General features: G+C 35.4%; 5 protein-coding genes across 19 annotated transcripts; 1 reads left to right on the top strand and 4 right to left on the bottom strand.

Moving 5' to 3' along the window:
- Positions 1–2,767: 2,767 nt before the first annotated feature.
- Positions 2,768–6,453, top strand: LOC107894103 (AT-hook motif nuclear-localized protein 5). Its single transcript, XM_016819308.2, has 5 exons — positions 2,768–3,962; positions 4,067–4,134; positions 4,958–5,089; positions 5,491–5,649; positions 5,883–6,453. Exons 1-5 carry the CDS (start codon positions 3,524–3,526, stop codon positions 6,105–6,107), a joined length of 1,023 nt encoding a protein of 340 aa, XP_016674797.1. The 5' UTR covers positions 2,768–3,523; the 3' UTR covers positions 6,108–6,453.
- A 337-nt stretch (positions 6,454–6,790) lies between these two features.
- LOC107894104 (probable glutathione peroxidase 8) lies at positions 6,791–9,127 on the bottom strand. Of its 2 annotated transcripts, none has more exons than XM_016819309.2 (6): positions 8,948–9,127; positions 8,220–8,296; positions 8,036–8,097; positions 7,717–7,835; positions 7,291–7,458; positions 6,791–7,166 (listed from the first exon to the last, which is right to left on the bottom strand). In XM_016819309.2, the coding sequence occupies exons 1-6, from the start codon at positions 8,999–9,001 to the stop codon at positions 7,140–7,142; spliced, it is 507 nt and encodes a 168-aa protein (XP_016674798.1). In that variant the 5' UTR covers positions 9,002–9,127; the 3' UTR covers positions 6,791–7,139. The 2 variants fall into 2 exon arrangements, with proteins under 2 accessions (XP_016674798.1, XP_016674799.1); XM_016819310.2 differs by lacking the exon at positions 8,948–9,127 and adding an exon at positions 8,455–8,892.
- Positions 9,128–9,692: 565 nt separating this feature from the next.
- LOC107894671 (cysteine--tRNA ligase 2, cytoplasmic) lies at positions 9,693–15,697 on the bottom strand. Of its 11 annotated transcripts, none has more exons than XM_041083539.1 (11): positions 15,364–15,697; positions 14,919–15,187; positions 14,137–14,438; positions 13,988–14,051; positions 13,408–13,569; positions 12,547–12,717; positions 11,451–11,732; positions 11,215–11,340; positions 10,564–10,782; positions 10,348–10,464; positions 9,693–10,260 (listed from the first exon to the last, which is right to left on the bottom strand). In XM_041083539.1, exons 3-11 carry the CDS (start codon positions 14,364–14,366, stop codon positions 9,991–9,993), a joined length of 1,641 nt encoding a protein of 546 aa, XP_040939473.1. In that variant the 5' UTR covers positions 14,367–14,438; positions 14,919–15,187; positions 15,364–15,697; the 3' UTR covers positions 9,693–9,990. The 11 variants fall into 11 exon arrangements, with proteins under 11 accessions (XP_040939473.1, XP_040939477.1, XP_040939480.1 ...); XM_041083543.1 differs by having other exon boundaries at positions 14,137–14,373; XM_041083546.1 differs by having other exon boundaries at positions 14,919–15,184.
- Positions 15,698–16,288: 591 nt separating this feature from the next.
- Positions 16,289–18,352, bottom strand: LOC107894097 (probable phospholipid hydroperoxide glutathione peroxidase). Its single transcript, XM_041083558.1, has 6 exons — positions 17,686–18,352; positions 17,488–17,564; positions 17,282–17,343; positions 17,017–17,135; positions 16,596–16,775; positions 16,289–16,496 (listed from the first exon to the last, which is right to left on the bottom strand). Exons 1-6 carry the CDS (start codon positions 17,920–17,922, stop codon positions 16,470–16,472), a joined length of 702 nt encoding a protein of 233 aa, XP_040939492.1. The 5' UTR covers positions 17,923–18,352; the 3' UTR covers positions 16,289–16,469.
- Positions 18,353–18,763: 411 nt separating this feature from the next.
- On the bottom strand, positions 18,764–21,455 carry LOC107894096 (glutathione S-transferase T1). 4 transcript variants are annotated; one of them, XM_041083554.1, is made up of 8 exons: positions 21,319–21,455; positions 21,149–21,222; positions 21,003–21,063; positions 20,862–20,915; positions 20,400–20,479; positions 19,767–19,972; positions 19,326–19,352; positions 18,764–19,207 (listed from the first exon to the last, which is right to left on the bottom strand). In XM_041083554.1, exons 1-8 carry the CDS (start codon positions 21,381–21,383, stop codon positions 18,995–18,997), a joined length of 780 nt encoding a protein of 259 aa, XP_040939488.1. In that variant the 5' UTR covers positions 21,384–21,455; the 3' UTR covers positions 18,764–18,994. The 4 variants fall into 4 exon arrangements, with proteins under 4 accessions (XP_040939488.1, XP_040939489.1, XP_040939490.1 ...); XM_041083555.1 differs by lacking the exon at positions 19,326–19,352; XM_041083556.1 differs by lacking the exon at positions 20,862–20,915.
- Positions 21,456–21,663: the final 208 nt, after the last annotated feature.

Here is a 21,663-nt window from a genome sequence, read left to right as displayed (position 1 = left end):
AGAAACATGTGAAATTAAGTTAATGTCTAAGTGTTCATGAATTAGGCAAAATAAATTGAATTAGGCATGATTTAAAATGATGATTTGAATGATATTTGAATGATATGAAATGATAATATAATTGTGGTACCTATGAGGGTACATTGGTTAGGCACCTAGGATGTTTGTTTGATATGATTAGGATGTGTTTGATTGTGTTTTGAATTGGTTAAACGAATGATTTTTGAGTTGCTTATTGTCCAAGCTTGCAGGGAATGGTAAACTTGTTGTTTAAGCTACATTTTGAGTCCATATGGCTAGACACACATGCGTGCAATGCCATTTCAAAAGGGCACACGGGCGTGTGGTTCGGCCGTGTGACCCAATTTAGAGAGTTGCAAGGGTACAGACACGAACTAGGACACGGCTGTGTGTCCCTACTTCGAATGCCCACATGGTATAAGACAAGGGCGTGTCTCTTGGCTGTGTGAGTCACACGGCCTAGCCACATGGCCGTGTGAACCCTGTAGGTTTGAAAATTTTTAATATTTTTCAAAAAATTCTCTATGTTTTCGAATTAGTCCTGATTTATTTTTAACGCGTATTTTGGGCCTCGAGGGCTTGATTAAGGGATAGTATGTATGAGTTTAATTGGTTTTTGACCTGAATATAATATGATGGGAAATGTTTGTAATTTATGTCTGTTTGATCGATAAGCTTCAGTAATGCTTCGAAATCCTATTCTGGAGACGGATGTGGGTTAAGGGTGTTACATTTTTTAAGTCGTGACAACTTTATCGCAGTAGAATTTGTAAGTAAATATATTTAATTTTCTCATTCAACAAAACTACAATGACTAATTAACTTAATTTCCACTTCAAACTTCAATTATTTAATTACATTCAATTAAATAACAATTCAAATAAATTAATTTAATAATTAAGTCATCTATTGCTTAAAAAAAAAACGCATTCACTATAGATAGTGATACATGCATTCTATTTTTCTAGATCGTCGCTTTCATTTATTGATAATAGCGATTCAAATGCAATCCATGCAGAGTTGTGCCAAGCTAGCGAAAAAACTAATTGAACATATATAATTAGGGCTCAAATAATTGTAATTAAGTTCCAATTCTTCATCTATTAATTACAACATTATTTAATCATTGAATCAATCCACTAAAAGTATTATGATTCAACTCTTCACATTATATACTATTTCTACATAAACTAGAATTTATAATATAAGCCTTTACATGGATTCAATTCCTTTACATGATTTATAATTTTTTTATTTTAGAGATATTGGTTAGCTTTTAATATGAAAAGAGAAGTAAAACTAAAATTTATAAGATAAGCCTTTAAATATTTTATTCTATTTAACATGATTTGGGAGTTTCCAACAAGTCTATGAAAATTGGTTTCTTTATTTTTCATAGTTGTTAATGTTTATAACAATGAAATTTGTTTGATAATGTGAGCTGTTACAGTTTTTTTGTAATTTTTTATAAGGTAAAGAAAAAAAATGAAACTTTTATTTAAAACCATATAAAAAAATTAGTTTCTAAGATTAATCAAACAAATTCAGGTTTATGGCTTAGAGCAACATCAAAATTTATAAAAAAATCATTTTATTATAGTATTCTAGATTCTACAAACAACTTTTTATAAAAAAATAATTATAAATTTTTAACAACCAATTCAATAAATTATAAAGTAGTACTGAGATAATTGATAAATTTATCTTATATTTTAGAATTTATCCAAAACTTTAGATTACTAAGAAAAATGATATCCTATAGTACGGTATTTTCATATTATTCAAGAGTGTAAAAATATGAGATAGTCAAAATGTTATGAATCTAAATATCGTATCTTATTCAAGAAAATAACATTACAAACCGTAATAAATCAAACACTAAAAAAAATTGCAATTCAAGTTAATCTTTGAAAATGAATAGAAAAAAGAAAACAAAAAAAGAAGAAATAGATATAATAAAAGTAAGAAAAGAATAAGTCAAATAATTTGTCAAATCAGTTTAACTTCACACTTTTTAACAGAAATTAACTGCTAAATGACTATAATGTAATAAACCAATAACATTAATTAATATACAATAATATTTTAAAATTCGATAATCAATGTAAATTTATTTCCTTCAAAAAAAAAAGTAAATTTATTGGCACAACCTAAGATAATAGATTGAAAATTGCTAGGGGAAATCAAAGGACTGTTGTCTAGCTTCGGGCATTCCAGAATTAGATGAGGGTGTTCAGAAAGTGGTAATGATGGCCAATGAAACTAGTCAAACATCTAAAACGACATCACTCAGGGAATCTGAAAGAACCAAAACAAAGACCAACGTCATTTTTCCCTGTCGTGATTCGTGAAGCAAAAAATAGTACCTTGGTAACATCACATCACATCAAAATAAATATTTAAAAAATTATTTCCTCCCCTACTCTCTGTTAGAGCCATTGTTTAGATTCCTTGACCATCTCGACTCTATCTTGCTCCTTGACTCTGTTTTTAATCAGTGTAATAAAGACTCAGTTGTACTACAGTGCGGGAAAACCCCGAAAGCAAACAAACTGCAGACAGACACTCATTGAAACAGACTAATATAAAAACAAAATAAAATACAGCTGCTAAATGCTCATTCTTTGATTCAATGGAAAAATAAAAATGAACGAAAAGGAAAATAAAGAGCTTACTGCACTTGGGAAAATGGCAATTTGATACGGACATATACACTGTAAGAGAGGGTCTTTTTATTTTTTGAGGGGTACTTTTTGTGGGTCACTTACTGTCCCTCCCCAATACCATCACTCAACTCTTTTCTAAAAATGGTTTTTAGTCAGAATACTAGTAACACTCTCCCACTTGACTCTTCACTAAACAATAAGGGATCTCTCCAATAATTTTTATTTATTTTACAGAAAAATGATAAAGTTTTCTACTACTTCATGCATTTTGATTCAAGAAGCTCCTCATTTTTTCAAATAAATTTTCCTGTCTTTTATTTACTGTCACTTTTGTTTTCCCTTTTTTCTTCTTCTTGGATTTCTGATTTCTTTTTACAAAACCCTAGGTTTTTCAAGTCTAGGGTTTTGTTTTCCTTGATGAATTCATGGCCCTGTGTGCTACAATTTCCTAAAAGCTTTTACTTTGTTTGGGTTTTTGAGCTTTTCATAGTTCATCTTATTTTCCTGGGTTTCTGTTGAAGCTCCTTGGGGTACTTAAATTTTATTTATTTATCTTTGAACTTCATTATGTTTGCTTTATAACATTTATGGTTAAAAAGGGGATTCCTTTGAAGCAGATATTTCAAATTCTGTAGTTGTTTTTGTTGGTATATTTTTCTCCACTTCTCGAAAAACCATGGTAAAACCCTTTTCTCAAAACGTCTTCTTTGTTTCAAAATTGAATCAGTTTAGTTCTGGGGTTAAAAGGCTTTAATAAATACACAAATTTTTGGTAAAAAAAAAGAGGTTCTTTTTTTCTTTCCTTAAATTGTGTTTAATTCCTCACTAGTAAATGCATGGCTGGGAGAGAAGCTATGGCATTATCAGGCGGGTCATCTCCTTATTATATTCATAGAGGGGTTGGTGGGCCTAGTTCTGGATCTGTGACACCCACTGGCATATCTGCATTTTATTCTCAACAAGGGTTCAGGCCCCCATCTAACCCCCAGGTTCAGCTTCAGTCAAATATTGGATCAACATTTACAGGGGAGCCTAAAAATGTCAGTTTCCCTCATGGCATTGAAATGGGTGTCTCCTCTGGGATGCCACCGGGGGAGCCGGTGAAGAAAAAGAGAGGGAGGCCCCGGAAATATGCTCTTGGTGGGCAGGTTTCATTGGGACTTTTGCCATTGCCTTCTAAGCCTAAGTCTTCATCAGGCTCAGATGCTTCTGGCCAAAAAAGAAAGAAAGGCCGTCCTCCTGGGACTGGGAGGAAGCAGCAATTAGCAACTCTAGGTTAGATTTTTGTTGCATTTTGATGCTTAGATAACTACCTGTATTGCGAATATATGCTGCTTGTTTTCAGGATATGTCTTTAAAAGTTCAGTTGTTTCTGATAGGTGAATGGATGAACAGTTCGGCGGGGCTGGCCTTTGCTCCCCATGTTGTCACTGTTGGAATTGGAGAAGTAAATGACTTCCTTCTAGTTTATCTCACATTTAATACACAATACAAGTGATGTTGAATTTATATCTTTTGTAGTTAAATAGGTGCATGAGAATATCTTTAATATAGCATAGCTTTTGAGCTAGATGATTTGGAAACAGGTCCTTTCCATTGCATTATTGGTGCGTAATGTTTTCTAGGGTTTTGTTGGAGCTTGTAATTCTTGTGACTTTAACGTGGATGGAATTGTGATCTCCTCCATGTAAATTATGAGAATAAGAAGACGTTGATGGATGGGAAGTATTCTTGACTAACCCTATGATCATACGCTCAAATACAGATCAGACTAAACATGCATGGGGATTACAAGCATGCCCATATCCAACAGATGTGTTGTTAAGGTGGTACGAGTTAGAAAAGTATAGGAGGAGACCGTTATACTTACCACATTTGCATGCTAGTTCTCTGCTCCATCTTTGTTTCTTGTGATAAATATTGAATTTCTCTTCTGAACCAGCTTTTAATGATTAATTTGTTTAGTGGAGTTAACCTTAGAGATGACAGTGTTCAACTTGTTCAAAAGGGCACTGATCTATGCATAATGGTAACTTTGGCACAGCCACTTCACTCTTTGAACTGTCTGTGAGTATGAGTTACCGTCCAACTTTAAAGACACATGTGCCTTTATGAATTGGCATACAAGGGACATGGGAAATCATATCTGTTTCAAATAAACTTAATGTGTTTTACCTGTATGATTCAGTTGCAAATAGCATCAGCAATTTCCTAACCATGTAGATTGTATATCTTTAATTTGACAAGGAATATGCAATCTTGTTTTCCAGGACATTGTAGCGAAAATGTTGTCCTTTTCACAACAAAGGCCAAGAGCTGTCTGCATCTTATCAGGCAGTGGTACAGTTTCCTCTGTAACCCTACGTCAACCTGCATCTTCTACTCCTACTGTGACATATGAGGTTGTGGCACTTGCCCTTCTTTTGGCATTTCCTTCTCTTAAAAAAAGAAGTCGTCTTTATGCCATGACTCTTCTAATGCCCAAATGTCTTACTAGCTTCTTTATTTGAGTTCTTAGAATGGCAGTTTGAAATGTAGAACATGAAACCAATGTGCTTCTTTCCTCCGGATGAAAATGCATTTTGTGAAACCATAGTATGGTGGCCTGAATTATGTACTAGTTCGGTCAGGGATTTTTGTTGTCGTCATTGTCTCTGTGCTTTGTCTGTACAGGCTTTCTGCCAATGAAACTGTCATGTAATGTTTAATTTTGTTTATAATCATGTAATATTTGATCCTTCCATTTTACATATTTATCCTTAGCTAGGTGGGAACTTATTTGATCTGTTTTAGCTTTTGTTAGGGCCAGTTTGAGATATTATGCTTGTCCGGTTCTTACTTACTTGCCGAGGATGGTGGACCACGCAGTCGAACAGGGGGCATAAGTGCTTCACTTTCTACTCCCGACGGTCATGTCATAGGTGGTGGCATTGCAACATTGATTGCATCAAGCCTAGTTCAGGTATCCTTTTCATTTCTCCAAATTTAACTTCTTTTGATGCTTATAAAATCAGACGAGTCTGACTAGGGTCTTATTTGCATGCGCATAAGACGTGCTGGTTGGAATGAGTGGGTTTGAATAAGAGTGTGATATGTCATTGAATTGTATGTCTGCAACCCGGATAGTGTTTTCGGTGGGTTAAAAAAATGAGAAGCTTATGCATATGATTTTAAGGTATTATACACTTGCTGCAGCTGGTGGTTTGCAGCTTTGTTTATGGGGGATCTAAAACAAAGAACAAGCAACTGGCAAGCCCAAAAGCAGAGGAGGCTGTGCCCCAGCGCTGCAGTGACTCAACTATGCCAACAACTGCACCTTCAACTCAACATTTCATTCCCCCTTCTATGAGTGCTTGGCCCGGTTCACGGCCAATTGGTCTGAGAAACCCTCACGCAGATATTGACTTGATGCGAGGATGAGCACCGCATTCACGTACATACTTGTTGTACATGTACTGAATCTTCGAGAAGTATGAAAAAATTTAAAACCTTCCCCATCCGCCCAATAGGTGCAACAGGGTTGCTAACTTAGATTGTAACAAAGTCACTGTTTGTCTAGTATGTAGGGCGAAGATATATTGTCTGTGGTAACTGTGAAATCCATCTACTATTATCTGCAACATTTCAAAGTTGGATGAAAAACAAGAAAACCGTCAACAAACAGCAATGAAGCTATTCTACTTGGCTGTCAGGCATGATAAAAGGGTCTAAAATCCGGAATCCATTTGTAACTCTAAGCTTCTGTTAATGGTATTTTTTTCTTTCATTTTAAGTATGAAAGGAGGCAGTGCAGGAATAAGGACTGGAAAAGCAAATTTGTGACGGTCTATTACAAATGGAGGATTAATCAATATAAAACTGCAAGGACAAACCTGAAAATTCATTCAGATTTCCATTAACTTTTCATCAATTTGCTTAAGTAATTTAAATAATAAGTCAACACAATCATTAAGTTCATAACTGGTAAAAAAGAAATGTAAAGGAGAATATGAATTCAGTTCATCCATGTCCTTTGAGCATGAAGCTTCCACTCTTCGTAGTTTCCAATGAATAAAACTTCTACATTATGTTGTTCAAATTCGGTTCAGTGGGTGCATTCAACATAGATGAATTCGGTTTTTTATAAAAAGTTATTTTATCTCATCTGGACACGCATCAAATACAGATTAAGCGGGTTTTGGGACTTGACTATTAAGCTCAAGCTCCTTGAGCTTGATCTTAAACTAAGGCAACTCTTACACCCAACATATAAACATACATACATACATTGTGATAAAGTCCAACATTGTTCTAACACAGTATTTTGCAATACAAATTTTACAAACCTGAACTAAACACCCGTGGATGAGAACAAATATTTTATGCTCACATTCTGATCAGTTGATCAGTCTTAGCCTTTACCTCTCAGCACTAACTGGCCAGGTTTTCATCTTACCTCCTCTTTGTCACTAATTATTCCAGTAACTTCTTTATATCATACTGCAATAACACCATATAAATCCAAAGATCAAATTCACTTCATAATAACACCACCTCAATATAAAATGCCAAAATCAAACTTTTAAGCATAAGAATTGGGAAGGCAGAAGAAAAGGTGGTTCACCTCAAGACTAAGTGGAGAAGTGGTGGGGTAATAACGATGAACAACTTGGCCATCCTTACTGACCAAGAACTTGGCGAAGTTCCATTGGATATCATCTCTGAAAATTCCCCATTTCCCCAACTTTAAGTACTTGTACAGTGGAGAGGCATTATCACCATTTACTTCAATCTAATATCACAACAGCAAGAAGAGATGCTTCAATAAAAATTTACACATTATATTCATACGGTTCATGAGCGGTGTTCTTAATGCAATCATGTTAGCAAAATTGTGCCTAAAGTATGCCCATCGTGGTAGATCCTCAACTATATGAATCCTGGTTAAAAAAACCTGTAAAGTTCAGAACTGCGAACAATGATTGTGGCAAAATTACCCAAGTTTTACTAAGCTTCAACAGTAAAACAAGTACAGCATGGTTCTAGTTACCTTATCAAAGATAGGAAATTCCGATCTAAAGCGGGTGCAAACAAATTCAGAAATCTCAACATTTGATCCTGGTTCCTCCTCCCCAAATTGATTGCACGGAAAAGCCAGAATCTCCAAGCCTTTTACAGAAACAAAAGCAGATTTTAGTTCATGCGAGCAATGTAATGTCAATGTATCTTTCAAAGTGGAAGTCATCCCGATAAAAGTTCAACAAATATATGCACACATAAGGAAACAGTAGAGTCTGTTGTATTACATTGTTCTTCTAAACACATCGATAATGAAGGTTAAGGCAAACTCAAAGGTTCAAAATGCAAACCTTGATCTTTATACTTCTCGTATAATTGGTTCAGTTCTGTGTAGTTGGAATTTGTCATTCCACTGTCATAAAATAACCGAAGAGATAGTCATAAAAATAAATTCATGGCAATAAACAGTCGTCAATTGGCTCAGTTGCAAATATAACACATTAAATATTGATCACAGAAACAGAAAGAAGGTACCATTTGGAAGCAACATTAACAATCAACATCACTTTTCCTCGGTAAATATTGAGATCCACATCGTTTCCCTTAGCATCCTATCAACAGAAGCAGAGGATCATATGCATAAAAGAGAAAATATATACACAAAATGCCCCTTTTAAATCCTTTTCTGTAAAAGAAACCAGGACAATACCATTTACAACCATTTGATTGGTTAGCAATGAAATAGAATATTACAATTTAATTTCACTACCTTCTTCTCCTCCATCTGATGCTCAATAAAATCTCATCAGATTAAAAACCATTAAGAACCCTTGTTAAGCATTAAGAAACTAAGAAAGTTTCTGCATTTGGCGTTATTTTCATACAAAAAAAAGATCATTTCTCCACTGATATCTCAGGTCAGCATCTCTGTATCAAGTTAATTTAGTTTCCTTTCTATTGCCCCATCAAAAGTAATTAACTAAACAACCTTAGCAAAATGAGTAATCTGCAAACAGAAGTCTTACTAGTGATAAGTTTAGAACCCAAAAAATACTGAAAAGGTGTCAAGCAACCATCTTACCAAATTTGCTATTTTATAACAAGATATGATGAGTTTAAAGAACAAAACAACATAGCCTAGCAAGATTTTACTTTAAAAAGGGTAAGTAAGTGAACTTAAAGCTCTTAAGTGGACTTAAAACTTACTGAAGAGCTTAAACAGTGATAAAAAAAAGGATTAGAGAAAAGAACGACAGACCAACCTTAACAGTAAAAGCATAGATGGAGTCTGGGTTATTTGGAGCTAGGGTCGTCATTGAGTAATACTAATCGTTGTCTTGTTTGTCCCAGACTGGAAAACCATTCAGGCTTTTAGATTCCCCTATTCCATCTCCATGGCATGAACCATGCTGTCTCCACATCTGATACTTTAATCTGCTTACACGTGTACAAGTTTTTCACCCTCTGATCGTAGACCGACATTAACAGCTTATCATAAACTCGTGTTCATGGGTCGAATTAAGACGGCCTTAAATACAATAGTAACATATTTCATACTTTCTCAGTTTAATCTGCTTTAGAACCCTCTTATATTTACAAAAATTAATTAAATTTCATTTTAAATCCGTTCATATTATTTTCTATTTTTTTTAAAAATTATATTATATTATTTTAATTTTTAATAATTTTATATATTTTTTATTTATTAAAAATAATTATATATTCATCTTGATATTTTTTTTAACTGCTACATTAAAATAATATTCTATATTTAGTATAAGTTTATTTTTTTCATTTACTCTAAATTATATAAAAATAACATAATATATAATATGATAACTTAAAACAGATCAAACGAGACTCAGCTCAAACCTTAAATGCTTAAACCCAAGTCTGAAGGGCCTAATCTTTTACCCGAATAATTTGGGAGACCTTTGGGTTGGGCATAAGTGGGTAGCGTGACCCATAATCATTGCTAATCTGAACCAAACTTTAAAAAGGACAATATAACCACCATATTCATGCCTGTTATTAAAGTACTGTAATCAGAAGAGAAAAAATCTGGCTGGCTGTCTGTGCAGCTGAAGGCCAAATAGAAGCAAGGCAATCAATCCAATCGTTAGAGAACTTGGTTCATTACACAAGTTTACTAGGTCAGAAAGGGAAAGACATTTTATAAATTATGAATCAAAACCGTCTAGAAATGGTCTTGATCCCACTAAATTGTTTTGACAATAAAAACCACCATACGAAGCAAATTCAATATGTTTTTTTTTTTGGTGAACTTGAATCAAGATCTGCATTCTTATGCACTTTCAGGCTTGGGAGGGACCTTCTGGCCCTCTGATGGCACTATTTCCGAGTCTTGTTGAACAGGAACACAAGGTCTCCAAATTGTTTCCGTGCCTACATCCATGAGTGCAATGCCCTTTGCTTGCAAATGAGCTCTCATCTGATCACTTTTCAAGAAGTCTTTGTTTCTCCTCACTTCAGCTCGCTCGTTAATTAGACGAATCACATCATCCTCCACCAACCCGGCTCTCGTCAATGCTTTCTCCTTTAATTGCAGCAAAACCTGTTTAGTAGAAATTCATCATCTTAAGTGTTAACTTTTACAGAAGGCATGAATCTGTAACATTATTTAATAAATAAATCCAATCACCTCGTTATAAGACCAAGGTGGCTGCAATCCAAGAACATCCAAAACTTTTGTAACTTCGTTCTCAATCTCTTTAAGGGATTTAATTACCAATAATCTTTGTTGCTTTTGCTGCTTCTTCTGTCAAATTACAAGAGAAAATATATTTTTATCTTCCTTGGCATAGACTTATATATATATAAAAGAGAGTTACTAGCATTCGGAAAGATAAACAGATACCTTTAGCATGGTCAACAAATTGTTTACCAACTTCAATGCTTCTAGAAAGGCTCCAGTCAGTATAAGTGAAGTGCTCAAGTCATCTGACATTTTCACCTGGAACTCATTGCGGAGCTTGCTAATGCATTCCTTGGCGTCCGGACTAATCCGAGCTGGTTTGCCATCGTTGGGCATTTCTTCTTGTAGTTGCAATAGAGCATCTTGACAATCTTTCAAAGTCTGTACAACAAAGCAGGTAAGGATACTTTTCCGAAGGACTTGAATCTAAACTAACTCCAGGTACATTTGCCTGGAGTCTGTAATTCAGAAAAAAAAACTTGGGATCTCAGGTTGACTCAACAAATAATCTGGTCAGACTTTTTGAGTAACTTTTAACCTGGAAGAAACTCTACTGGTAGCGCAAATCTAATCAATTATAGAAGAATATTAAGTGGTAAAAGGAGGCCAATATTAAAATATAGCTGAACTCCAAGAAATGGAATGAGGCACGCTCCTGCATCCATGACACCTCAAAAGAATACAAGCCCTAGACAATTCATATAAACAAATTTTAAGCCTAAAAGGCCAGATCACTGTCCGTACTAAGACATCTGAATTCTGACCAACATATGCCTATTGTAAAGTAAAATAGAAGTGAAATAAGCTTTAAACCTGATATATGTAAAAAACAGCGTCTGATGCACCTTCCAACTGAACAACGGAGTAATTGAGAGGAGAACGATAGTGTGCATTTATCAAGAAGTATCGCAAAGCCAGTGGATGATATCTCTCAGTAATCTAGAAGAAAACAAATAATTTAACACAAAAAAGGAAGCTTGTATGAGAATACTTCTGCAACTAGAACCAGGTGGGAGGAAAATCACATAAATAATAAGCCCCAACTTCACCTGGCGAATTGTGAAAAAGTTACCCAAAGATTTTGACATCTTCTCATTGTTATTAGTAACATGCCCATTGTGCATCCAATAACTTACGTCACTCTCTTCGCATGCAGCACAACTTTGAGCAATTTCATTTTCATGGTGAGGAAAAATCAAATCAAGCCCACCACCATGAATGTCAAATTTGAAGCTTAAATAATGTGCACTCATTGCACTACATTCTATGTGCCACCCAGGTCGTCCAGGTCCCCAAGGGCTGTCCCAAGATGGCTCACCTGGCTTTGCAGCCTGAAACAATTATTCAACATCAGAATTTGGAGTTGATGCCAACATTATAAATGGTAGGTAACTGATGCAAATAGAATGGATGAAGAAATTTTGACATTAGAATTTGTGCAACAATAGTTTCAATGAAATGTGTCATTATTATTGAAGGGGGAGGGGTATCTTTTATTGCAAGTCTTAAATTTTGGTTATCTTGTAATTAGGGTTTGTCATCCTTGTACTCTATGTAATCTAGAGTTCAGATGAATGTTGGATAATGAGATGTGTCTTATGCAGATAGCTCACCGTTTTTTAAGTTTCCATATAATTTGAGGATAAGACCTCCACATCTAAATGTGTCGGACATAGATGTCGAACACAAGTACTTTAGAGAAAATAAAAATTTCTGGTAACTTAGCTCGTACTTTAAATATAGTTGCCTATTAGAGTCCCATCCATAGAGTTTACGTGGTAGTTGTTTCAATCAACAGCTAGACATTAGAAAGCAATGGTAATTTGAATAATTTTTTTTATAGCTTGACCAGATTAAGCACAGTACAGCAACTCTAGAAGGGGCAAATTTTAGAATTTAGATGAAAAGTCGCAAGCATGAACACACTATAAATACCTACTCCTTAAATAAATTTAATAATAACTGAACCTAATTGAAGGGAGCTCAAGTAGCTTTATTTTTTTCAAAACAAGCTCAAGCACATAAATTAAAGCTCCCCCATGATCAAGCCTCAAGATTTTAAAAGGAAAGAATCTTGGGCCCCTATAGGCTAGACTCAGCTTGATTACAAACCTAAAATCACTAGTAAGTTAGTAGGTTTTGCACCTTCCATAATGCAAAGTCGGAAGGATTACGCTTCCTTGAGTCAACAGCAACACGTTCACCTGCTCTATTGTTTTCCAGCTTCTGCCCAGATAACTTGCCATAATTTGGGAATTTATCAACAGCAAAAAACACATCGCCATCAACAACATATCCAAAGTCTTTGTTTATAATCTGCAAGATGAAATTATAGAGAAAGTTATGAGAGGAGTTAAAAAACGGCATATGAAGTAATTTCCTTCAGCCCTTCACACGTTATACTAATGCAATATATGTAATAGACTTCATGTTTAGCAGTTCAACAACTCTTAACAATTAAAATTGGCAACTTCAGCTCAATATGAATTGGTGCAAGTTAAAAACTGCTCTTCTACTTCTTCATGATCAATATTAGAAAGAAACATCTTAAACGCCTTCTAAGACCAGAGCTTGGGTCCTTGCTACATCATTGATTATCATTGGGGAGATGTAGATAAATTACAAGTATACAATACATGACAATGACATGCCCAATAATAGCTTTTTATCACAATGATAAGGTAACGATCTGAAAATATAACTACCAGATATAACCCATTTAAATGAATCATACTTTTGTTAATGCAAATACATACATATGCACATTATGCATGCATACATAAAAACATAGTGCTATCATGAGTTTTAAATGTGCATAAACCTAATTATACTAGGAAAATTCCCCTAAAGTAGCAATAGAGATGCAACAGTGAACTCGACCATAAATATGTGCACTACATTTTCCACAAGGGGGGAGAGAGAGATGCACGATTGCTTAAGGGAGAGAGGAATCATGGTATTCATATTTCTACAAAATAAAACTGGCATATTAAATAGGAAGGAAACCTGAGTTATCATATCTTTGATCTGCTCCATGTGATCAGAAACACGTGGCTCATGTGTTGGAGAAAGGCACTGTAGATCACTCATATCTATATTATATTCTTTACAGTACCGGTCACTCAAACTTATTGGATCTTCTCCAGTCTCATTGGCTCGACGAATTATCTGAAAAAGTCCAATCAGTAGCTCTCATAATATGAGAAAGACATAATTGTTATTGAGATATGAGAGATGGACTATCAGTCAGAAAGTAAAAGTGGCAAACCATAAGCAACAAGAGAACGCATTCTGTCTATAACATCTCCAGAAAGAATGCTCATAAACAAGTTCAAAACAGATATACAAATCAAATAGACGACAACTGTTGACATAATTATTCAATAAACTCAAAAGGAGAAAACAACTATTAAGTTGAAGTTTCAACTCCCCACCCCAATATTAGAAATACATAAGTTGAATGCATCAGATTCAAATGATAAGTATCATTTCAACATCATAAAAAAAAAAAAAAAAAAACGGTCATTGCTCTCAACTAAATCACCAAAAACCGAAAGCAAAGAGCTGCTCAGATAGAAATTCAAACCTTATCATCAACATCAGTAAAATTCCTGACATAAGTAACCTCATAACCCAAATGCTTAAGGTACCTGTATAATTCCAATAGTCAGCAACCAATTTTAAAAATAAAGGGGGAAAAAAGTACAAGGGGTTTCTCTAAGACAAATTATGCACCTGTAAAGGACATCAAAGGAAACGGCAGCACGAGCATGGCCAAGGTGACTGAAATCATAGGCAGTGACACCGCAGACATACATGCGAACTTTTCCAGGGATTTTGGGCTTGAAAACCTCTTTTTGCTGAGTCATGGTATTGTAAACAACAAATTGGAATTCTTGGGTTTCCTTCTTAGCCATCGGTTTAGAAGCTTTTTTTTGGTTTGTTTCTTGCTTTGAGGGATCCATTCTGACCCTAAACAATTACCCATTTTTCTAAAAACTTAAATCACATGTAAATTAGTAAGAATCTCCAACACCCTACATCAATGGCAAAAAAAGATTTCATTTTGAGATGCTTTAACAATGAATTCATGCTTTAATAACTGGGAACCTTTAAACAGTGAATTCCAACACCCTACATCAATGGCCAAAAATAAAAAGTTCAAGCTTCAAAAAAAAATGTTAACTCCAGTAAAGTTAAAAGAAATAACTGGAAATTCAAGCTTTTGAGACACTTTAACAGTGAATTCAAAATTTAAAATCCATGTATCTCTCATTCAAAGAATAGACCAAAGAAACAATCTTTAACAACGAATTCAATATAACATTAAACATTAAAGAAACAAAACGATGCATTAAGTGATTGAAGAACGAAAAGAACTCACCGATTAATCAAGAAATTAAAGATGCAAAAACCCAAAAAGAAAATTTGATTTACTGGCAACTTCGAGGACAAGTAGGATTGAATATAAAAGGGATTGAAAAAGAACATAGTTTCTCTTGAAGCCATGGATATACCTGGAATTGGATGAAATTGACCAGCAACACAGCGGGACGGCAACGGCTGAAGGCTGGAGCAGAGAAGGAGAAGACAGTAGTGAAAGCCGGCGACAGAGGAAGCAGCAGCTTCACCTGCTGGTAAGCGGCACAACAACACCTAGGGATTTTTGGTGAAAATAGGAACTGATTTGGGGGATTTGGGAATAATGTTAAAGGCAAAGGTATAGGGCTGCTGTCTTAAATTTGTTCTGTCACGTCCTTTTTATAAGTAAAATTCTTTAAAGCTGCTACAATGAACACAAAAAAAGCTATGTCACTACTAAGTACTTCCCCGTGATTAGGGGAAAAACTAAAAATTTTGTGAAAGGTTTTCAATAAAATTAAAAGAATTTTGGCATAAACCCAATCCTAAACTAATCCCCAACACTGTCCATTTATCAAAAAACAAGGCAACTAATTACACCTTGAAAAACCAAGAACCCAGCAAGAACCTGAAGGTAAAAGGGGTTCCAGCAATGATGAGCGACGACAACGGAGAACCCAGAAGAGTGCAAGCTGCTTGAGCCTTGAAATATTGGACGGTGGTTAGTGAAGTGACCAGAAAGTGAAGGTGCGTCACTGCGTTGGGTTACGGTGGTCGGTGGTGACTGGTGGCTGTCGGCACTCGGTGGTAGGGATATTTTCAGAGGAAGCAAGATATTTGGGGAGATAAGAACATTAGATTACTGATTCGGGTTAGTGGATTGGGGATTTTTGTGTTATTTTTTGTTTTAGATTAGGGATTTTCGGGTTGGGTTAAGGCTACCGGGTTAGTATCAGTGGGTTATGGATTTTTAATATTGGATTGGTTTATTGGGTGGGTCGGTGGTTGGGGGCTTGGGCGGGCAATACATATAATATAATATTAATTTTTAAAAATTCGATTAATTACCCTATTCTAAACAGAATTAAAATTTAAAAAGATGTATAAATTTAAAAAAATCTCAATTCAACAAATTGATTAAAAATTTTCCACACTCAAAAAATGGTAAAAATATACTTTAAAAATTGATAATTGTTTTAAAGGGTAATTTATTTTATTTTATAAAATATTGGAATAATTTTGTTATTTTTTTAAAAATCTTATGATATTTCTAAGATTCCTAATTTAACTGCCATATTTTATTCCAAAGGATTTTATTAAAATTGCGAGGCTAATTGGCCAAACTTTCATGTACAATCAGTGATGCATGGAACGCAGAGATCTGCATGCGTATCATTTTACTGATGAAAGAATTACAATTCTCAAGGACATGAGCTTTGAGCATGAAATTCTTGTAATTTGTCGCTAAGTTCTAAAATTATTTCTATTATTGATAAATTCTAAAATTTGTAAATATTATATAATATATATAATATGTATAAATATATTAAGTTATAGGGTTCAACTTGCAAATTCTGGTACAGTCTAACCCATCTTAACAGATGGAAGGAAAAAAGAAGAAGAGAGAAACACCATCGTAATAGATTTTATTGGTAAAAACATTTAACTTTATTCACTCAAAGCCTGAGGTGACGAAGCCCAAAACATCAGCCAAGCAGTTTCTTTATATCCTTCTGCAAATATCAACTGAAATCGATTAGGAGCTTTGATCATTGAATGGTGTGATGGGTATAAATGAAGCAAAAGAAAAGGCAAAAATGGAGGTGTGTTACCTCGATGCTAATAGGGGAAGTAGTGGGGGCATAACGATCCACAACATGTCCCTCTTTATCCACCAGGAACTTGGCAAAATTCCACTTGATGTCGTCCCCCAGAAGTCCACCCAAAGCTCCACCTTTGCTAGCCTTTAGGAATTTGTATATCGGAGCTGCGTTCTCGCCATTCACATCCACCTGCAATCCATTGAAATGAAGTCAACTCCAACATGCCTAAAACCATGTGGACATGAGGAAAAGAGCTCGTTATCTTAATGTCATTGAAGCCTTTACAAAGGCTTGCACACCATATTATCACGTAGGCAACCGGAATAAGGAGTTTTGCAGACCCAAAAAGACTAGTTATTAAGCTAAGAAACATTAACTATATAAAGTACAATTAGCAACATCAATCATATAAAGTCAAAAGGATATATACCTTATCAAATATGGGGTATTCAGCTTTAAAGCGAGTGCAAGCAAACTCCAAGATTTCTTCATTGTTCCCTGGCTCCTGACCCCCAAACTGGTTACATGGAAATGCCAGAATCTCGAAACCTGACCCGACACACCAGCAAATCAAATAATCAAATGGCAGTTCCATGATACTTCAAGTGCTGTCTACACCTCAACTTCACTGAAAACAACTAAAGGCTTATGAATGGTCCTCAGAAACAAGAAGCTACAAGGATGCTAAAACAAACCTTGATCTTTATATTTCTCGTACAATTTACTCAGCTCAGTGTAGTTGGAGTTGGTCAAGCCACTGCATCAACATTTTAAGCACCAAATTCAAAACAGTCCAGAAATTAAAGCTAAAAATCCAACAAGTAGGCCAAAGAAAAGTATCATCTAAATGTGCAATCAATCCACTATATCCTTGTTACACAAAATTGATATTTAGAGGTACCATTGTGATGCAACATTGACAATCAAGAGGACCTTGCCCTTGTAAATGCTTAAATCGACGTCATTTCCTTTTGCATCCTGAAGAACCAAACCCATATCTTAAGGAGGGGAGGGACATTGAAAATTGAATCAAAGACAAAACTAAATTTGAATCAAATAAACTTCGTTTGTCGGGGTAAAATTTATACCCAAAACCAACCTTAACAGTGAAGTCATGAACTGACCCCTTGGAGGACTGAGCAGCCATAGTATGATCAAATCTCAAACTACCCACGAGAGACCTTGGAGACCCTGTTTTGATCGAGTGAGATACCAGATAAACTCGTGAAATCTGTGGAAAACTCAAAAGGGTTTGGTTGAAACTCGGTGAGGAACGCTTTCCTAAAAGTAGAGAAGCAGACACAGCAAGTGCACTTAGATTTCGTCGAACGAGCATATTTCAAGTAAAACAGGAATCTTTTGGAGCCTTGTGAAAAATCTTGGCCCGGGGGTGGGGGTTAGTAGGATTGTGAAGATGGTGTCTACGTGGACTTTTCATCTCTTAACACGTATGATAAATCAGGGCCATCTGTCGAGTCGTTGAATACGGAGAGGTGAGTAAGGATCAGGATCTCTTGCAGCAGAGAATACGTAATGGAGGCAGCCAATTTAGCAACTTTCTGTGGTTCTCCAGAAGCGATTTTAGATACAAGGAAGCTATGTGTGGATGAAAACACTATTCGATCTTGTTAAGCAATTTAGATTCTTAAATGTGACATTTATGATATAAATGGAAAGTGCTATATGCTCAAATACGTGTAGAACTAGATAAATAGTCGAAAAGATGACATAAAACCCAGTCCTAGAATTCATTCGATTCCATTCACTGATTACATTGTTAAGGAAAATGCGTCTTTGAAACTTTTCAAGCTGGGCATTTGAGCCCCCATAGACCAGAATAGTTAATGGTTTTTCACTATAGAGCATTTTATCAAATAACTGTAAAACATTCGCTTGTAATAAGGTCAATGACATGAACACGACAGCTCTGAATGTTGATACAGTTGAGCTTCAGGAGCCAGCTAGTTCATATATCTGTATAAGTCAAATAGCTAGAATTTGGTTATTTCTAGTTTTTGTTTAAAGTAAAAACTTCTTTATGACAAGCGACCATATGGGATTTTTGTAGCCTTTTTAATGATTAAGGTACAGTTTTTTCAGCAGGCATTTTGGCTGCTTGGTGTACCCTATAGAGATCTGCTAGTGGTAGGGTAGGGGAACCAAAATACGATGCAAAATTGCAAAACCCTTAGAGCAAGGGCAACAAATAATATCCATTAGTGATACTGATCAAGCAACACAGCTTTTGAGAATGAAAATTTGCAACAATAGATACTAGAGTTAGGACAACAGTATAAATCTAACCATAGGACTTGCAGTATAAACCATAGGTAAAACATGTATCGTGTTTATACAAGCTAATAATTGCTTATCATCTGGAAATAAGTACTTGGTAATACGGTTTTCCCTCACATTCTAGAAACCAACGGCCTTTTCATGTTGGATCCGCCTTCATTTTTTGCTGCCTTTAACCGCTGATGTTGTTGTCTTTCTTTGGCCAGCATGATGACTCTATGTACTTCATCAAAGTGAGGACTTGTGGCATTTCTTGTGTTCTCAATCCATTGCTGCACTTTCTTGTGCGGACCCAATAACCTAGTGCGATCCTTCTCATCCAAAACCTACATCCAATAAACTTTTATCAAATTTCAATATCTTTCCAAAGATTCTGAGATTAGCAATCGATCTTGAAGAGGTAATTTATAGAAACAAAAACTTTTGTCACCGAATAACATATACCGGAGTGGTGTAGGTCAGGGGGAAGCACTGCAAGCAATAAAATATATGTAGGTTTTAGCAGAAAGGTAAATCTCAGGACTAGTCTTGAGCTCTGTTTTAAAACAGATGAAACATGACAATCTTTTTTGCTGAAATGTAGGCAGACAAGTCCATAACTAAAACTTGCGCTAGTGCGACCCCATTTTATGATGCTTATAAAGGATGCGGTCCTAAAAAGTACACAACGGGGAGATCCAAGAAACGATCTATGTAGTGGGAAAAAGGCTCAGGTTGTTGTGGAGATGATTATGGTGATGAGTGGTAGCACATGAGTGTCTTGAAGGAAAAAGGTAACCTAAGGAGGACAATCCTGAACCTATATCACAATACATTATGTTCCACCAGAGAAGGGAACAACAAAAGATTGAAATTTGGACAAAAAATCAAGTCACAAAAAGGTACCTCAAGTTGCATTAACTCGCAAACAAGGCTAAGATCTGCTATGGATGGTTGGTTCCTGCCTAGCAAAAAACGCCCATTACCCTTGAGCCAAAAGGACTCTAGCTTTGAAAGAGATGAGGACAGAATTATCTCAGCTTCAGCAGCTACTTGTGGATTCAATGGACGGCCAAGTATAGGTGCTATTGTAGTATTGAAAACATATGGGGCTGAAAAGAGAATCATCGAGTTCAAAAGCCTATCTTACCCAAGGAAGGGAACATTTATATGCATAACAAAATAGCCAAGCATATGTCATAGGAGATGATGAAACCACATAGACGACAAAAAGTGAATTTGAGTTGCACACACAGTCAAGCACAATCATTTATTGATGTGAAGATGCCAAAACTAAAGAATGGAAGGAATTTAGCATCCTGATAGTCTAATATTGTAGTTAAGGGAAAAGAAGTGCACAAATCTGATGCTTGAAATGCCAATCCAGAGAAAATGTTGTTATAGTAATGGGATTGATCCAGAAGGGGTAACAACATTCATAAAGCAAGAATTGTGATAAAAGCAATATTGTCCTACACTATCAATCACCATTCATCAATCATTTAAATAGTTTGAATCTTTTCAGTGTTAATTATACACCTGCACCACGACGTAAGTTGGAGTGATGCCAATCCAACACCGAATGTATCTTACTTCTCTTGAAAACGTCAGCTGGATACCTTAAAACACGGATGAGTAAATTTGTTAAGAATTGAGTTGCAGATCAAACTGAACGTGGAATGTACCAAAAATACATTTGAAAATCATGTGGTTAGAATTAGAAACCACATAAGTTCAAGTAAAACAATAATCCAGAGCACATAGATATCAGCAAGTAAGTCAGATGTCATAAGATCCTTCTAGCATTAACACCGTGCCATTGATATACCACTTATGTTATTCAACTATCCATGTGAAAATAGTGATATAGCACTGTATGTAAGTAATAGTATAAAGAAGCTTAGCAAGGAACTCCAAAAAGTAAGTATGGAAGAAATTGTATCAACAGACACTATCCCTATCCATAGAATGTAAGCTGAAAGAGAAAGCAACCGCACTTACCAATGGTCTGCAACTCCAGGAAATGCGCAAGCAAGATAGATAAGAATGGCATGACTGCAAAAATTTATATATACTGAATATGTAGGAAACCTTTGAAATGAGGGGAAAAAGCAAGGGGTAAACTAAATACTCTTCAAATACCTCTCAAACAACTTAAATCTTCCATCAGCAATGGCAGGCAGCTGTTTCATGGGATTTATTTCTGCAACAAAATCATTGGAATAATTTCATGACACTAATAATTAATTATAACTCGAATGGTGAATTAATTAAGAATGAAACAATACCTGCGAATTCAGGAGTTAAATGCTGACCCTTCGATATGTGTACTTTGATCTCCTCATAGTCTATACCATTTACCCTAAATATACAAAAAAGAAAAAAAGAACAATTTTGAAGAAAGAGAAAAACACCCAGAATCAGATAGTTGAAAATCAGTAAAAGAAATTAAATTTACTTGCAGAAGATGATGACAGCACGACATGGCTGAGACATTCGATCTGCATATACTTTGAGCTTCATTTCCACCCCCCCCCCCTTTTTCTTTTTTTATCTATTTTGGGTTTCTGCCTTTGTTTCTTTACCCTCCTCTCCCCCTCTCACCTGCTGCCTTATTGGGATTGGTTATGGATAAGAGTTGGTCTTTGGGCTTTAGCCATTTCAGTACATTTCCTTCACGAGGACAAAAACATGGTATACGCTTTTGTCCTTTACTAACAAGCTTAGTCCAAAGCGTCGTCGTATGATCCCTACCGAATTACATTATGGTATCTCTAAGCTGATCTAATCTCATTAACATTTC

The sequence above is a fragment of the Gossypium hirsutum genome, chromosome A12 (genome assembly GCF_007990345.1).
Source record: "Gossypium hirsutum isolate 1008001.06 chromosome A12, Gossypium_hirsutum_v2.1, whole genome shotgun sequence".
Lineage (NCBI taxonomy): Eukaryota > Viridiplantae > Streptophyta > Magnoliopsida > Malvales > Malvaceae > Gossypium > Gossypium hirsutum.
Note: the sequence above shows the minus strand (reverse complement) of the source record. Positions and strands in the feature narration are given on the sequence as shown.

Excerpts from the sequence above, each read along its gene's own strand:
- LOC107894103 (XM_016819308.2), top strand. The coding sequence starts at position 3,524 with ATGGCTGGGAGAGAAGCTATGGCATTATCAGGCGGGTCATCTCCTTAT. Across the intron at positions 3,963-4,066 it reads GCAGCAATTAGCAACTCTAG|GTGAATGGATGAACAGTTCG; the intron begins GTTAGATTTTTG and ends TGTTTCTGATAG. Across the intron at positions 5,650-5,882 it reads TTGCATCAAGCCTAGTTCAG|CTGGTGGTTTGCAGCTTTGT; the intron begins GTATCCTTTTCA and ends CACTTGCTGCAG.
- LOC107894104 (XM_016819309.2), bottom strand. The coding sequence starts at position 9,001 with ATGACGACCCTAGCTCCAAATAACCCAGACTCCATCTATGCTTTTACT. Across the intron at positions 8,297-8,947 it reads TCTATGCTTTTACTGTTAAG|GATGCTAAGGGAAACGATGT; the intron begins GTTGGTCTGTCG and ends TTCTGTTGATAG. Across the intron at positions 7,459-7,716 it reads AATTTCCTATCTTTGATAAG|ATTGAAGTAAATGGTGATAA; the intron begins GTAACTAGAACC and ends TTGTGATATTAG.
- LOC107894671 (XM_041083537.1), bottom strand. The coding sequence starts at position 14,366 with ATGGATCCCTCAAAGCAAGAAACAAACCAAAAAAAAGCTTCTAAACCG. Across the intron at positions 10,783-11,214 it reads CTGTTTTTTACATATATCAG|ACTTTGAAAGATTGTCAAGA; the intron begins GTTTAAAGCTTA and ends TTTGTTGTACAG. Across the intron at positions 10,261-10,347 it reads CACCTTGGTCTTATAACGAG|GTTTTGCTGCAATTAAAGGA; the intron begins GTGATTGGATTT and ends TCTACTAAACAG.
- LOC107894097 (XM_041083558.1), bottom strand. The coding sequence starts at position 17,922 with ATGCTCGTTCGACGAAATCTAAGTGCACTTGCTGTGTCTGCTTCTCTA. Across the intron at positions 17,344-17,487 it reads GTCAATGTTGCATCACAATG|TGGCTTGACCAACTCCAACT; the intron begins GTACCTCTAAAT and ends ATGTTGATGCAG. Across the intron at positions 16,776-17,016 it reads AATACCCCATATTTGATAAG|GTGGATGTGAATGGCGAGAA; the intron begins GTATATATCCTT and ends AATGGATTGCAG.
- LOC107894096 (XM_041083554.1), bottom strand. The coding sequence starts at position 21,383 with ATGAAGCTCAAAGTATATGCAGATCGAATGTCTCAGCCATGTCGTGCT. Across the intron at positions 21,223-21,318 it reads GCTGTCATCATCTTCTGCAA|GGTAAATGGTATAGACTATG; the intron begins GTAAATTTAATT and ends TTGTATATTTAG. Across the intron at positions 20,916-21,002 it reads AGATTTAAGTTGTTTGAGAG|TCATGCCATTCTTATCTATC; the intron begins GTATTTGAAGAG and ends AAATTTTTGCAG.